Source organism: Malus domestica, chromosome 10 (genome assembly GCF_042453785.1).
Source record: "Malus domestica chromosome 10, GDT2T_hap1".
Taxonomy (NCBI): Eukaryota; Viridiplantae; Streptophyta; class Magnoliopsida; order Rosales; family Rosaceae; genus Malus; species Malus domestica.
The window spans coordinates 32,547,081-32,564,056 of NC_091670.1; the positions used below are offsets into that span (position 1 = coordinate 32,547,081).

General features: G+C 37.3%; 2 protein-coding genes across 3 annotated transcripts; both read left to right on the forward strand.

Moving 5' to 3' along the window:
- Positions 1 to 5,351: 5,351 nt before the first annotated feature.
- Positions 5,352 to 8,596, forward strand: LOC103445851 (putative Peroxidase 48). 2 transcript variants are annotated; one of them, XM_070806872.1, is made up of 4 exons: positions 5,352 to 5,731; positions 6,670 to 6,867; positions 7,386 to 7,551; positions 7,653 to 8,596. In XM_070806872.1, exons 1-4 carry the CDS (start codon positions 5,384 to 5,386, stop codon positions 7,823 to 7,825), a joined length of 885 nt encoding a protein of 294 aa, XP_070662973.1. In that variant the 5' UTR covers positions 5,352 to 5,383; the 3' UTR covers positions 7,826 to 8,596. The 2 variants fall into 2 exon arrangements, with proteins under 2 accessions (XP_070662973.1, XP_070662974.1); XM_070806873.1 differs by having other exon boundaries at positions 7,795 to 8,431.
- Positions 8,597 to 13,907: 5,311 nt separating this feature from the next.
- On the forward strand, positions 13,908 to 16,386 carry LOC103445820 (style cell-cycle inhibitor 1-A-like). Its single transcript, XM_008384877.4, has 4 exons — positions 13,908 to 14,088; positions 14,388 to 14,504; positions 15,045 to 15,100; positions 15,965 to 16,386. Exons 1-4 carry the CDS (start codon positions 14,019 to 14,021, stop codon positions 16,196 to 16,198), a joined length of 477 nt encoding a protein of 158 aa, XP_008383099.1. The 5' UTR covers positions 13,908 to 14,018; the 3' UTR covers positions 16,199 to 16,386.
- The last annotated feature ends 590 nt before the right edge of the window (positions 16,387 to 16,976 follow it).

The following is a 16,976-nucleotide window of genomic DNA, read 5'->3' on the forward strand; positions in this document are numbered from 1 at the left end:
GTGTTAAAGAAAAATTGTGATAGGGCTTGGTGTGGGAAGACTTGTAAGGGTGGATATGGATAGGTTTTGAGGGACTTTGCTGGGTTGTTGCAGGTGGCTGGTGAAGAAGGTGGGCTGTTTTTCAACAGTTCGGCAATGGCGAAGGCAGCTGCAATTCGCACAGCTTTACAAGTCTGTATTGAGTTAGGATGCAGGGAGGTGGAGATTGAGTCAAATTCTCAGATGGTTATCAATATGATTAACGGGGAGTGGGTGATCGATGCTTTTTTAGAATGTTTCATTTTTGATATTAGATTCTTGGTATCACAATTAGGAAGGGTAAGGTTTGTGTTTGTCAAACGGCATGGAAATGCCACTGCTCACATTGTTGCCTCGTATGTAACCTCACATGGAGGTGCCTTCCGTTGTGATGCTTTTGGTCCAGAGGTTGTTCAATATTGTCGCTGAAGATGTAAACATTTCTATTAGAATTTAATAAAGTTTACTCTTTGACCAAAAAAAAAATTCACCGATTAACAAACTTCATAATCGTAAAATTTTCCACATGATATATACCAATGGACTTCTTTTAATTTTATTTTTGATTTGTGATTGTCAAGTTAAAAAATCGTGATACTTTTCATAAGAATCTCAATTTGTTTCAATTTCAGATTCAATCGTTTGTTCTGTGAATTTTCCAATTTAATTGTCTTTTAGGTTGTACTAGCGAATGCAGACTATGTGATTGATTCTTCTATATGTCGTCAACTAGAAAATATTTAATTCTAAAATCCATGAATGGGATTTCACATTTCCCCCAATTAAATTTCGTAATCGTCAATTAATTCGAATCTTATAACTAAATCTCATATTTAAACAAAAAAAAAGGATAGTTTAGTTGTTGTCTGACTGTTAAAGACTCAAACCTTATACATTTTAGATTTTTTATTGAAGTCCCTCTTCTGCTACATAAATGATATAATAATAAAAGAGATGCAATAATACCAATAAAGACTCAACCCCTTTTTTTTTTTTTTTTTTTTGCTTTCATTTACACTACCAATTTAATTATTCAAAATTGCTTATGGGTTTTGATTAAAAAATAATAATTTCTTATGGGTGCATTCTAGATTATAAAAAAAAAGGGATTTTATTTTATATGGTTACATTCTATATATATTGGTACATTTACATAAAAACGTGGGTACATTTTATATAGAAAACAATGGGTACATTTTATATTTTAAAAAAAAACAATGGTACATTTTAGATTAAAAAATAAATAGGTTTTACATTTAAAAAATGGGTACATTTTACATAAAAAAATGATACTTACAAAAAAATAGGGATACATTTTACATATAACAAAGTGGTACATTTGTTTAAAAAATGGGTACATTATAAATAAATTATGGGTACAAATAAAAGGTTAAAAAAAATATGAGTACAAATAAAAGTTTAAAAAATAAGGGACAAAAAGAATTAATATATGGGTACAAATTAAAATTTAAAAGAAAATTGGTACAATTTAAAAAATTGACACGCCCTGATCCCAATATCCTTGGAACATAAGGATGGTCACGTGCTGGCCGTCACCCGAAGGGTGACGAAAGCCATTTAATTTAAGCAAATGCTGAGAAATATGCTAAAACATGCAATAGAGACTAATAACACAATATTAAAGTTCAACTGCTAACTATTAAAATTAGGATAACACATAACATGTTTAGATCATACGTCTAATACAGAATGCAAACGGATATGTAAGATAGAGAAGTGCTATTACAATAGGTGCCGAAGCAGAGAAGATATAGCACGAAATCATTGATAAGGAAATTCCTCATAGCTCAGATCATAATCCTCGTTCATAGGTTCTGAAGGGGGCGCAAAACAAACATAAGTGGACCAAGTTGATATATATATATATATATATATAATAAAACAATTATCAACGTACTAACCCTCAGGTTTTATGAAAACTCATATATCATGATAAAAATAGGTTTTCCGAAACTTAGCATGTCGTGCAATGTCTCAAAGCATAACTTGTATATATAATAATCACTAGTGAATGTCCAATAATCCCCAGGCCCCATGCCGGCTCCCCGTCTCTAAGCAGATAATCAGAGAAAAATACACTTCAAGCCCCATGCCGGCCCCCCATCCCTGTGCTAAATAGCCAGAGGAAACACACTACAGGCCCTATGCCAACACCAAACCGTCGCCCAGGACGGACCACTAGTACAAAACCATTGAACATATATATATTGAAAAGCAACTTCATAGTATAAAGTCATCTATCATCTATACTATAATGAGGTGTTCAAAACATGTTCTAAATATCATATCATCATCCATCAAATATTCTATAAAACATGGGTTATTGGAAAAATAGTAATAATTCAATCTAGCCTTAGTAAGCATGTTATCTCCCAACGTCTCATAGAACATAATCATTAAATCATGCTTTTCAAGTATGCATTTCTACTATCAAAACATGCAGTTTTAGAAAGGGTCCACTCACCGTACATTGTTGGTGCAAAGCCGTACCAAAAAGGAATAACGGAAACGCCGCTATTAATTGCACCTATTCACACAAAGGGTACATTTAGTCAAACTCTACTTAAACAATTGAATTTGGGAAAACGGACTTCAGAAATGGGTCCAGAATGTCGAAATGAGCCTAAGAAAGGTCCTGGACGAAAACCGGAAAAGTCAACCCGAAAGTCAAAGTCAACGATCAACGGTCAACGTTGACCGGGTCAAACGGGTCTGGGCTTAGGGTTGGACCAGGTTTAGGGCTTTAGGGTTTGGGCTTAGAGCCCCGAACAGAAAAGGCCCAAGGGCCTTTTTTGGTTTTAAAAACAATTAAATTAAAGAAATAGAAAAATGGGCTTAACGGGCTTAAGGCCCGAGTTCCTCCCGACCCTAAGGCTTGAAAGCCAAGGGTTTTGGGCTTGGGTGTCACGGCCCTAAGGCCTTTTGGGTTTTAGGAATTTAAATAAAATTAAAAAGGGAATGGGTTAGGGTTTTGGGCTGAAACAAGACGAGCTTAAGGCCCGTGGGTTTGATAAACAGCCCGAAGGGCCTGGTGCGAAACAGAGAAGAACGTCGAAGCTTTCCTAGCTCCAACCGATTGCAAACATGCACCTTAGGCCCTCGATCTAGCTACCAACATGTAGAGGAAGGTGAGAGGAGTAAGTTTATACCCGTGAAACAATCGGAGGTGTTCGGAAAATTCCTCAACAACCACGGGCTCGCCGGAGATGGGTGAGCTTTCCCCCAAGCCGATCTCGTTCTAAAACCTTGGAAATAAAGAGATAATACTCAAAAATCACATCCAATCATCACACTAACACGAAGAGAGGAAAAATCTGAGGCTTACCTTGATTTCTAAGGATAAAGAACCTTGCTGAAGTTCTTGGGTTTTCACTGTCCTCGTTGCGACGGGAGAAAGAGAAAAGGGCGGGGTTTTGATGATGGTGATGGTGTCTTCCCTTGAGCATGTGCAGTTGTGGGTGTGTGTGTGGTCACTGTGTAAGAGAGGAAAAGAAAGATGAGAGTTTCGAGAGAGAAGGGAGATATTGCAGAGGAAGAAAGAAGAACGAATGGGTCACGGGGTAGGGGTTAGAAAGAGAGAAGTGAGGTGAGCTGGGGTGCTACCACGTGGCGGCTTGAGGACAGAAAGAATCCCATTTTCAGATCCTGATTGGGTAAAGTAATAGGGTCCAAATTGATAATTCTACTAATTTTTGGGGAAAATTACATAATTACATTTATAAGTGAGGGTGGGTGTAACAAAAATGATTGCAAATTAAAAATGGGTACAAACTAGAAATAGAAATATATGATAAAAAGTTTAGCCATAAATATAATATATCAAATGTAAAGTTTCTAACACCAAATGAATATATTTAAAAATAAAACTTAATTATCTTGACATGTAAATATTTTGTTTTTGAATAATTAATGGTGTTTATTAAAACCTAAGGACCTTGATCAAAATTTGAAAATGAATAAGGTTTTAATCAATGGAGTAGAAAAAATAAGGATAGGAACCTAATTTCTCCTTAAAAAAATAATCAAGGTATTACATCTAGGCCTGTTGTGCGGTGGCCAATTGCCTAGTGCATAGGCTCCTTCAGGCAGCCCCTATACATAACTTTTTAAAATACTGCTTATAAGTACACGTAAACTCCATTCTTTCTTTTTTGTTGGATTACTCTCGACTTATCTTTCCTGATGAAGGTTGAGATTCCCAAATATCTATTGTCCAATATGGCTAAAATTGGTACAAAGACAAATTACTCTGGCATGCAAGGTTCTAAAAGACATTAAGCGCTAATTGGGCGTAGGGTTAGAGCCTAGTGCCTAGGCAGGTAGGCGGGGGCCCTAGGAGGTCTACGCGGGGCCATAGGTGGACTAGGCAGAATACATAAAAATACAATGACATATAGATTATAAAGTATTAAAACATATCGATAACATGGGGAACAAGCATATAATGAGTGTTTCAAGTATTCAACAAGTCTCTTACATTTTATTGAAAAATAAAATAAAATGTAAAATGAAAGGTATCAATTTTCTTTCTAAGTGATAGTTGCGATATATGCGGGTGCCTAGGTGAGCTAGTCGGACACTTAAGCAGGTATAGGTGCCCTTTCTTAATTTTCAAACGCTTAAGGAGTAATTGGGACAATGACCAGCCGCCTAGCACTTAGGCAAAACCTAGGAAGGGCTAGGCGGGGATTTAGAACAATGTTGGTATGTGCATGTTAGCAAGTTTGCAACAATATTTTTAGATGAAACCCAAATGTGATTTGTCCCGCGCTCGTTCATTTACCATCTATTGATATTCGAACCCTAAAGCTAACCTTAATTTACAATATGAAAAAGAAAAGGGGTGTGTGGATTCACATACCCTCTTAATTTCTGGCTGTCGAATCGAATGAATTGAAGAAAATCAAATGATAGAAATTAATAAGGGGTGTATAGATATCACAACATAATAAAAACTAACGAAAATTCCAAAAAAACTTCCATTTTAATGAAAAGCCTTTTTTAAAGGTATAGTAAATAGTGACAGTTAAAAATAAAAATTTAGTTTTTCGTTAAAAGTACACAGTAAAACTCCTTTTAATAAAGGAAACTTTAACGAAAAACTCATGGTACTGTTCAATTTAACGAAAAACTATATTTTTACACTAAAAGTCAATCCTGATACTATTCACTTTACCTTTATTTTATCCTTATCATTAAAACTCAAAGTTTTCAAACATTTTCCATTAGTTTCTTTTAATGAAAGGTCTCAGCAGTCAGCCCGAACGGAAAGCTCATTCAGTTATTCATTTCCCGCTTCTATTTCTCTCAAAACTCACTTTTCCACAGAGAGAGAGAGGGAAAGATGATGGCGAGTTCAATGAAAGGGTTGGCCTTTGCGATGGTGGTGATCTTCTCTGTGCTTCTGTCCCTGAACAATCCAAGAGGCGAATCGGAGAGAGCCTTTCTCTCTGTTTCCTCGCCCTCCTCCCAAGAACCACCGGTCAATCTGGTTTCTCTGGCTTCTACTAAAGATTTCTTCATGGAGATGACAGATGGTGAAGCCCAAAAAAACCTCGATTACGATTTTTACCGGGACACATGCCCAGAAGCTGAGACCATTGTGAGGGATACGATGGCGCAGATTTACTCACAGCAGAAGAATGTTTCTGCGCAGCTGCTGCGCCTCTTCTTCCACGACTGCTTCATTAAGGTATCCCCTACCCCAAGATTCTTATTTTCTTCATGTTTTTGGCTATTTCTCATATGGGTTTTCCTCTGATTGCTCTGCTTTCAATCTTGATGCTACTTTTCTTCATCTTTGTGGCTTTTTTTTCAAACGGGGTTTCTTTCAAATTCCAATTTTGCTCTGTGTTCTCTGATTTTCTTCATCTGTGTAAATGGGTTTTTCTCAACTGGGTCTTGTTTCGATTGTTCTGGGTTTTCTGGTTTTTAGTCTAGATTTCCTCTTCCCTGTGGGTTTTGATTGCTGTGCTGTGGGATTTCTTTTTTTAATCTTCATCCGGGTGGGTTTATCTCAAGGAGGATTTGTTTTGAAGTGTAACTTGTGAATCTTGAAACTTTGGGGCATTCTCAATTTGGACTAGTATATTTTTTATTATCTGATTTTGATGTGTTTTCGGTATTTAATCTAGTCATTCAGGTGCAGGATCCTTCTTTTTACATGATATTTATGTGTGTTTCTTTTATTTGGTTGTTGGATTCTTCTTGCATGAATTGAATCTTGAAAGGGGTTTTCAATTGGATGTCATTGTTTTCTCTAATGGATTTTTGATTTCTTTTCCCAGTCTTTTAGTTCTAACCATGGCCTTAATTGGGGTATGTATCATATCCCCATTCATCTCTTCTTGTGCTTGATACGAATCACATGATTGATGCTGGTTTGAATCGGTTTCTGCTTGACTATTGTGAACTTAAAAACTGCTATTTCATGCTTGGCTCTTTCTAATTTGGTGAACATAAACCTATTATCGTACTATGCTTGGAAAACCCTGCCCGTGAATATAAACCTGTTATTGTATTATGCTTCCAAAACCATTCCTGTGACTTTTGTTCTGAATGCTGAGGATTTTCTAACTCCATGTATATATGGGTGTGTGACTCTTAATGTTGTGGGGGATTTTGAATCAGGGCTGTGATGCTTCAGTCCTCTTGGATGACAGCAATGGGAATAAAAACCATTCTATTGAGAAGCAGGCTGTGCCAAATAAGTCCTTGAAGGGATTCGATAAAATTGACCAGATCAAGGAGGTGCTCGAAAATGTCTGTCCAGGGGTGGTATCTTGTGCTGACATACTTGCTCTTGCCACCAGAGATGGCATTGTCCTGGTATGTTTTACTGCTTCATCTTCTCAGTCGTCTTGACCTGTTCTTTCTGTTTAGATTTAATCTTTGGTGCTTTTCAATTGTTGTATATAATATTTTATTGCTCGTCTCAGTACTTGCTTGTGCTTTTAGCTGTTTCGATTTTCATTGTTTGATCAGTACTTGACCAAGTATACGTCTCTCTAAGGCAAAACTTCCCAGTTTCTCTCTCTTTGCTTCCTGTTACTAGTTAGAGCACCAAACTACAAGAGAGATATCAGAAACCAAAACTATCACAACCTCAGTTATTGATTCGATCTTTGGTACTTTCAGTTGTTAGAAAAAATCAACATACTAGTACTGTGCATGAGGTTTAAAAAAATTTCCTTCATTTTGCCGGTAAATCCTCAGTATTTAAGTGAAAAATCTACATAGGGCGTCCAAAATGATTTGATTGCTTTGCTTGTTTCTGTATTCCACTGCTGCACTTTTAGCTGTCTTCTTCTTCGACGCTAATGTGTTTGTCATATCTGAAATGATAGGCCGATGGCCCCTTTTATCCGGTTTTCACTGGTAGAAGAGATAGTACCAGGTCCTACCCTGATGAAGCAATGGCTGAGATTCCTAAACCGGATGATAACATCACCCAGACACTTCGTCTGTTCTCACTAAGAGGATTTAGTGACCGAGAAACTGTAAGTCTTCTAGGTACGTACTCACAAAACCCGACCTGTTCTTTAGTAGTTATTGGTGGAGTTCAAATAGATTAGAAATCTAATCTTTAATTTGTTTTTGTTTCACATCTAAAGGAGGGCACAACATTGGGAAGATTGGATGTGAGTTCATTCAGGCCCGGCTTAACAACTTTAAGGGGACCGGCAAACCAGACCCAACTGTTTCTCCTGGTTTCCAGAACGAGATGAGAATTTTCTGTGATGACAATGGAACCAGGAGCAGCCAGAATTCCCAAGATTGGATGTGAGTTCATTCAGGCCCGGCTTAACAACTTTAAGGGGACCGGCAAACCAGACCCAACTGTTTCTCCTGGTTTCCAGAACGAGATGAGAATTTTCTGTGATGACAATGGAACCAGGAGCAGCCAGAATTCCCCTGCACCGGCGCCATCAAGGGGTGTGTTGAAGGAGAGGTCGTCAGGACGAAGGGGGATGCCATACTTCCAGCAGCTGTCTTCATCTATATCATCTGGAAGAGGCTTTGACACTCATTATTACCAGAGCTTGTTGAAGGGCAGAGGACTCCTCTTTGCTGATCAGCAACTGATGGCGAATGACAGGACTGCAAGGTTGGTCAGAGCTTATGCATCCGATGACGGTTCAACCTTCCGGATGGATTTTTCCAGGGCTATGATGAAGATGTCAGAGCGAAGGGGGCTCACCGGATCTGAAGGTCAGGTCAGGGTACACTGCTCTTTGCCACTGCAGACTTCTTAAACGGCATGTGCTGTGGAGAACCAGGCAAGATGGCATGGAATCTGCCTTGTTTTGAAGAGAAGTGAACTGATTTTTGCCCCTTCTGGTTCTGGTTGTACAGTTTTAATTAGCCTGCCATATTAGACTTAGACCATTGACTCAGTCGTTTCGATCCCCTTGCTAATTAGATTGTCGGATGCACTCGATAGACCATTCATTCATTCATTCATTCATTCATTCATTTCATTGTAATTACAATTACAGATTGAAAATCAAAGATAATGTGATCGACTAGCAGTTGCAAGTGAAGTTGGTTGGTATCATGTGCTTCTGTTTGTACTCATTTAGTCATTTATAACAACTAATATATATATCTGAACTCATTTTTAACTTGTAATTACAATCACAAATCGAAAATCAAATTTAATGAAGTCGATTGGTATCTATCCTTGTGGAAAATATTACAATTATGAAGTTGGTTAATTGGTGATTTAATTATATATGCGCTCACGTGCATGTGAGAAGCATTTTTTTTTTTATCACAGGCGCGTTTAATTATATATTTAGGCTCAACAAAAACACTAGCCCTTGAAAAAAAAAAAAAAAAACCCTAGCTAATTAGGGAGATATCAAATCCTTTTTTTAACAAGGAAAACGTGGCCATCAATTGCTTCCATGCACCGTTATAAATATATAAATGTAGAAATAATATAGGAATTTTTCAAATATAGGAATCCTAAAGGATCTAGAGTTACTTGGGAAGCAAGTATTTCTCTTTTCCTTTTAGCATGGGCAAGGCATGAGGATTTGTCATGCCGATCCCGTTGTCTCAGTCTCTCTCTCTCTCTCTCTCTCTCTCTCTCTCTCTCAACTTTCGGCCTACAACAATAAAACCCTATAAGCTAAGTCAAAATATCCTAGCCATCGTACAATCACCGGATCGAGCAGCAACCATGAAGAATCACCAAAGCAGCAACATTCGAGGTTTTCTGAAGCTTCTTTGGTTGATTAAGTTCATAAATTAAGAAGCTCCACAAAACCTCGAGTGCAGCTGCTCTATGTGACATTGACATACGCAAAAGCATGGATATAAGCCAATGGGCTTTCTATGGAATGGGGAAGTACGTAGATAGAAGTTTTCAGAAGTGGGAGCCGTCAGTGTGGAGCGTCGTGAAAAGAAATCTCCTCCACAAATTTGCACTCATTGCTCACCACACATAAACATCTTCTAACAGCCTGCAAACCGACGTGAAACATAAAGTGCATAAAAGGATCCACAAAATCAGTTCACTCTCGTGCGTTAACAAATTGTTGATGAAGAGCTTAAAGTACATCAGGCCGCCAACAACAGAGTCATCAAAATTACAGAAGGAGTAGAGCAAGTGAAAATGTCGATACGGCTATGCAAGTCTAAGGCAAATTGGTAAGGGGAAAGAATGGTCACGCACCACTGGGTTTTTATTTCGAATGCAAACAAGCAGAAAAGGCCAGATTTTATTCACTGCTGGAAGCAACCTGTTCTCATCAGCAGCATCCAATGCATCTTGGAGATGATATAACGAATATGACTGAATCGCTTCTTCAATTGTTTCCTTAGTAACTCTCTCGTGGCGATAAGCCTCTTCTACTTTTGCCAATGACATAATCCCGTCCTTCATATACAGAGCAAAAAAGTGGACAAGAAAATTTTCATTCATCAGTGGATCTACAAGAAAAAGGTATTTCTGAACTGAGCATGCCTTAATGATCTTCAAGATTTGCCTTAATGATCTATTAATCAAGTTGTCGTAGGCGTACTGGCTCCTCAAATAGAGTCAATATTGTGGAATTTTTCAGGTCGACGGGCCGAGGGCTCACTCCAACAACACCGATACTGTCCCCACTTAACCACCTACACAATCCTCAGGTATGGGGTTTTATCACAAAAGGCTTCGGTATTAGTTAGAGTGGGGTAATTCTATTTAAAGGGCTTGTTCTCAAGCCTTTTGGCTGATGTGGGACAGAGGAATTCTAACACTCCCCCCCACGTGAGACCCTATTTTTTGGGTCACACGTGAAGTTCCACACATCGGCAACCACGTGGAGCCAAGTCGGGGCTCACCCGTTCACGCGGGGCCAATAGGGACCCACCCATTCGTGTGGCATCTCTTGTCCTATGTGGAGCCAAGTCGAGGCTCACTCATTCACGCGGGGTCAAAGAGGACCCACCTGTTCACGTGGCAGTACGGGCCCGTCTCCTGGCTCTGATACCATGTGGAATTTTTCAGGTGGATGGGCCATGGGCCAACTCCAACAACACCGATATTGTCCCCACTTGGCCACCTGCTTAATTTGTCATGTGTGGGACTTGCCATCTGCTCAATTCGTCATGTGTGGGGTTTTAATACAAAAGGCCTCGGTGATAGTTAAAGTGAGTTGGGGCTCACCCGTTCATGTGGGGCCAATAGGGACCCACTCATTCACGTGACATCTCTTGACCTACGTGGAGCCAAGTCGGGGCTCACTCGTTCGCGTGGGGTCAAAGGGGACCCACCCGTTCACATGGATGTAATAGCCTGTCCTTTGGCTCGGATACCGTATTAAATTTCAGGTGGATGGGCCATGGGCCAACTCCAACAACACCGATATTGTCCCCACTTGGCCACCTGCTCAATTCGTCATGTGTGGGGTTTTAATACAAAAGGCCTTGGTGATAGTTAGAGTGAGGTAATTCTATTTAAGGGGCTTGTTCTCAAGCCTTCTGGCCGATGTGGGACAAATGAATTCTAACAAATATCTTATAAGCTACTCCAATATAGGAAAGCATGGCAGCTAGCACATTTGGCACATGAGGGTTAATCTCCGAATGGCGTAGTTGACAACATATAGAATCAATCACATAGTCTGCATTCGCTAGTACAACCTACAAGACAATTAAAATGAAAAAATTCATAGAACAAACGATTGAATCCGAAATTGAAAAGGATTGAGATTCTTGTAGAAAATGTCACACGTTTTTTTAAGTTGTAATTAAAATCACAAATCGAAAATCAAATTTAAAGAAGTCCATTGGTATCTATCTTGTGTGTGAAATGTTATGAAGTTGGTTTATTGGTGATTTAATTATATATATATTTAGGGTAAACAAAAACCCTATCTAATTAAGAAGATATCAAATCCTTTTTAACAAGGAAAACGTGGCCATCAATCGCTTCCGAAAATAAAGGAATTCTAAAAGGATCTAGAGTTATTTGGGGAGCAAGTATTTATGTTTCCCTTTTTATTATAAATAAGGGACAGGGCATGAGGAATTCTCATGCCGATCTCTCTCTCTCTCTCTCTCTCTCTCTTTCTCTCTCTCTCTCTCAAAATATCATAGCCATCGTATACAATCACCACCAGATCGAGCGCAAGCATACGGAATCACCAGAGCAGCAACATTCGAGGTTTTTTTGAGCTTCTTTGCTCGATTAAGTTCAGAAATTAAGAAGCTCCACAAAACCTCGAATGCAGCTGCTCTATACGGTGACATTGACTTACGCAAAAGGATGGATATCAAAGATTAGAAGCCATGCATATTTGCAGGTATGCGTCTTCTGATTTCTCGATAGGTTCTTTCTTGTTAATGTATCTGCTTCTTGTAATATTTTTTTTCCTCTTGAAATGTTTCATTATTTTTCTTTCATTATAAATGCTTTAACGCGACTTTATATGTTTATGCAAACCCTTCCTTGTCATAAATTAATAGCAGAGAATATAACTGGGATGTTATTTTATATTTATGTGTTCATCATACAGTTGATGTTATAGATCGTTTTGGATTTGGTCGACATTATTCTTTTTTGTTTTTATAATCTCATCAGGCCAAAGTGGGTCTTTCTTCTTTTGTGTGATACCCGAAGATTAATCTGCGTCTGTTTTCTTTTCCTTTTCATCTCAATCTTTTGTTTTATTGAACTTCATTAGGGTTGGAGTTTTTTCAATTTTGTATTTTGATTGTAGGTTTCATTTTTGGGTGCGATTTGTAAGGATTTTCAGCTTTTTTTCCCAATCTGTTGCATGGTGCGGATTTTATTCTTGGGTTTGAGTTTTTTTAATTTTGTTTTGAGTTTAGGTTTTTGCTTGGCCGCTTTTTACTTCTAATATGTAGTTTTCTTTTTGTGGTCAAAATTTCTGATACGTATTTTTTTATATTTTTTTTGTCAAAATTTCTTTTCATCTCTATCTTTTGTTCATTTAGACTTTGTTAAGGTTTGAGTTTTTTCATGCGTATTTTTGCTGTAATATTTGTATTTCATTCAACTTGCTCAGATGGTCAGATGTACAAATTTTTTGATGTAATGTTTCTTATTTTTTAATGATCACACACCATGCCCATGATAGAGTTATACTTTGCATATATAGCCAATTAACTCACCTTATAGCCAATTAACTTACCTGAAAAGGAATTCTACTGCAACTAAAATCTGCAAATACTCACTAACTTAAGCGTCATACGTTTTTTGCAAGAAACTTTTCGTTCTCTTCGTTGGTTGCAAGCAAAGATGTTGTTTGTAACTTTTTGTATGATTGCAAGATTACTTAGTTGGAGAACTAAAAGATCCGAATACAGGTTTTTACACTTTCTCGCATTTTATGGTATCAAGAACTACTCACTTTACATCTTATTTTATTGTTGTACAATCAAGCACAAGCATGTATAAAAAATAAATAAAAGATTTTGCTTCTTTTTTCTTTTCATCTTCTGTCCAAATCCGAATCCCTCAAAAGCAACGTTATTCTTACCATTTAAATATTCCACAAATTCGTATGTCTTATACAGTATTTGAGGTATGCAACTTAGGTGTAATTTTGGTTTATTTTAGTATTATTTTTCTTCTTAAATTGCAGCAACTTTAATCCCTTCAAACCTTCACCGTAACCTACCCTGATCCTCCCATTGATCTGGCGTTTAGGTCAAAATATATTATTATTCCGGTGAAAGTTCAAGCCAAATGTCCATGAAGATGAAAGGAGAGAAACTTTATTCGAACTCATTTATTTTATCTCTCAACAAACTTATGGTTTTAATGTAAATTGCAATTTTTACCATAATATATAATTACCATTAAAAACAAGATGCAATTAAAAATTAGAATTAAAATTTATAAACAGCAACCAAACCACCATGAATTCCCTTCAATCCAAGTTTCATTACAAAAAAAAAATAAATAAATAAAACCTTCACCACTCTATCCCAAACCCTAAAATGCTTTTGTAGAGATAAAACAAAAAAACTCTTACTGACTAATGGATGGTGATTTCAAATATTTGGAGCCTCCATATTAGGTATGAGATGGTCTGGGTTGCTTGGGGATCTGTCATGCCCTATCCTATGGCATGGTTTTTACCCAGTGGATCTTGTGGCTGCTATTGCTCCAACATTCAATCAACGGATGATTTTAATTACCAATTTACAATGGCCTTTTTTTTTTTTTCAGTTTTTTGGTCAATTGTGTGAGTATTTTTGTTAACACAAACTAAAATTAACACAGAAGAAGTTGTCACAAACAAATAAATTTACAAAAAAAGTGATTGAACACAAATAAATTTCAAGGAGGGCAAAGTTGTCAAATAACACTACGAAAAGGCTAGATGAGATTTGTGGTTAGAAGGATACTACAATCTCCCAAAATATTGTAGATATAAATTCCCGGGGTCGGTCGATGATCTTGGTCTCGGGCTTTCCCTGGTTCCTCTCTCCTTCTGTAATTCTCTGCAATTCAAATGGGAAGCGACCGGAAATCCGAGGAGAAGAAGAAGAGTAGGAAAAGGAGCACCTCTTCATCTTCCGAAGGTACTCAATTCTCTCTTTCCTTTCTCTCTCTCTCTCTCTCTCTCTCTCTCTCTCTCTCTCTCTCTCTCTCTGATTTGTCCAATTTCATAGCTTTTGTTGTTCTTGCTTAATTTCAACGGAGCCAAATAGGTATGTTATTTTCCAGTTGATAAAGCATGGGACTTTTGATTTTCTCTCTTTCCCCAACATTTTCTCAGCAACCAAACAAGTTTTATTTCTCCTGGGTTTGCTTGAAAGTGTGTGCAATTTGTTCCTCAGAATATATATTATATATTGAATTCTATGTTTTCTTTTAACAGATGAGGGAAAGGGCAAGAGGCAGAGAACAGTAGAGGATGAGGACAGGAAGAGCAGAAGGAGTGACAAGAAGGACAAGAAAGGGTCTCATAAGCACTCAAAACACCGTTCCGCTAAAGGTATATCGATACGAGTCCGAGTCTCACACTAGCTTGAGATGGATTTTACTTCGTTAAATCGAACTGTGCAATACTTGTTAAAATCGAACTTTTTGGGATTCGGATATGGCTATTGAGTATATTCACTTTGTTTTGACCTCAATCTGCTGTTGTATACAGGCCTAATAGTTAAATTGCGAAAAAAAATTATGATTCAGTTACCTTAGCAGTCCAATTAGCGTAATGGTATATTGGAATTGGTATGTTTTTACCAGACATGTACGGGCTTACTAGTTGAATAATCATGTAAATTGTGCTACAAGTTGCAGTCGAATTAGAGTAATGGCATTGTTAGTGGTTTATCGGGCACATTCAGTGTTTGTAGAGTATGGGAAAACGTTGTTTCATTGAGTTGTTTTGACCTTGAAAACGTAAACAAAAACCTAGGAGATTAACTACATGAAAGTGCATTATTTGACTAACCATTGTAGTTTTTTTAGCCTATTGAGGATGACGTTCTTTATGGGAAATTACTTATCACATTGACATATTTTGCCTCAGAAAAGAAGACAAAGGATAAGCACAAAATTAAACATCACAAAGGCGATCGCCTCTCAGTAAGCTTTCTTATCTCCAATCATGAATAAATATTTGATGTTTGAAGTGCTCTCATCTGTGAACTATTGCAGAAAATGGATTTTATATGTACCTATATTCAGTAAGCTTTCTTATCTCCAATCATGAATAAATATTTGGTGTTTGAAGTACTCTCATCTGTGAACTATATATAATATGGATTTTATATGTACCTATAAATCCTTACAGAAATAAAAAGACAAAGGGTCAAACTTCTTGCAACAATTCTTTACAAAAAAAAAATTGTCAACCTGTCATTACATTTAATGTTATAAGTGCTTGAATATGTTAGCAGAAGTCCTCCATACTTTGAGTAATTCACCTCTTCTGAGTTACTGAAGAAGTGAGGCAATCACATAATGTTAGGCTAAAGTTTGCAGAGATTCTCTAAAGTCGGCAAAAATTGGATTTCTATTATTTAGACCTCTTTGTTATTATTGGTAATCTGTTTTAGCTACAGATGAAAGAGCATCAAAAGTTTATATTGTTTAATGGAATATACAGAAAATATGGGAACTGAGAGAGCGGCAACGGATAGTTTCCATGGATACCTACTTGTGATGTTCTAATGTAGAAACCGGAAAACAAGGGATCTAGTTTCAATATGCAGTTTTCAGTATCACTTGTCTTTTCTTGCAAGTTGTATTTCGTAGGAAGTAGTGTCTTTAGTATTGTTTGGAAAAGGGTTTGATTGCACGCAAGAGTTTGCGGTGCTCAACCTATGGCGTAAGGGATTGTCTGCTTTTTGATATTGATTACTTGATGGTCCTACTTATTATGGTGTTCAGTGTATCCGGTTCTTGAACATTGATTTTCTGATGGTTAGGATATCGTTTTTCTTGCAGAAAATTGACTTCCAGGAGCTGTCCACCGATGACTATTTCTTAAAGAACAATGAGTTCTCTACGTGGCTGAAAGAAGAGAAAGATGTGTTCTTCTCCGATCTTTCATCAGAGTCCGCACGCCAACTATTTGCAGACTTTGTGAAAGTTTGGAACAAACAAAAACTTGAATCCAAGTACTACGAGGGGATCGCAAGCGGGCCACGGTGTGCCCATGCGTGGAAAATTAAAGGGTGAAATGCAATAGCTGTAGATGATCCGGCTTTACCTGTTTTGTGCTGGTTTTCGGTTAGGTTTTCCGTCTACAGAGGGATGGTTTTGGTGTGACTAAACATCACAAATATATAGCTTAATTTCATATGTGATTTCTTATTTGTAGCATGGTAAAAGAAAGGGTGTATCAAGATGAAGTAGTTGACACGGCATATGCAGTTTTAATCTTCATTTCCCTACATGGCATCTGTAGATTGAGCTCGAGCTTGTTGCACTAATTAGCCGAGTCCGGCCGTGCTTAGCTCGAGCTCAATCTAGAGGAGCCGAGTTGAACCAATTTCAAGCTCGGGAGAATGTATCCAAGCTTGATCCATTTTGAAAATCAATTTAATTAACAATCAAACAATCAATTCGACCAAAGTTATAAATTGACGCAATGTTTATAAAGTCTTAAAATTGAGACTTCATGGTCTATTTTGAAATCATGTGAAATGTAGTTGGCCCAAATAAATTCGTGTCGAGAGCGGCCGGCCTTAGTTTTAGTAGGACCTCTTTTTAAAATATTTTGATACATATCCGTCTTTGTAATATCGTTTGACAACGAAAACTTGTCAACGAAGTTGAGTTATCCATCCATTCGTGTGCACATGTTCTTTTTTTAAAAGGAATTTTAATGAAACACTCATGATATTGTTCATTTTTAACTAAAACCACATTTTTACCTTTCTTTAATATTATTCACTAAATCTTTATTAGTCATTTTTCATTAACTAAATTTTTTTTTTGAACTTTCAGTTAGTTT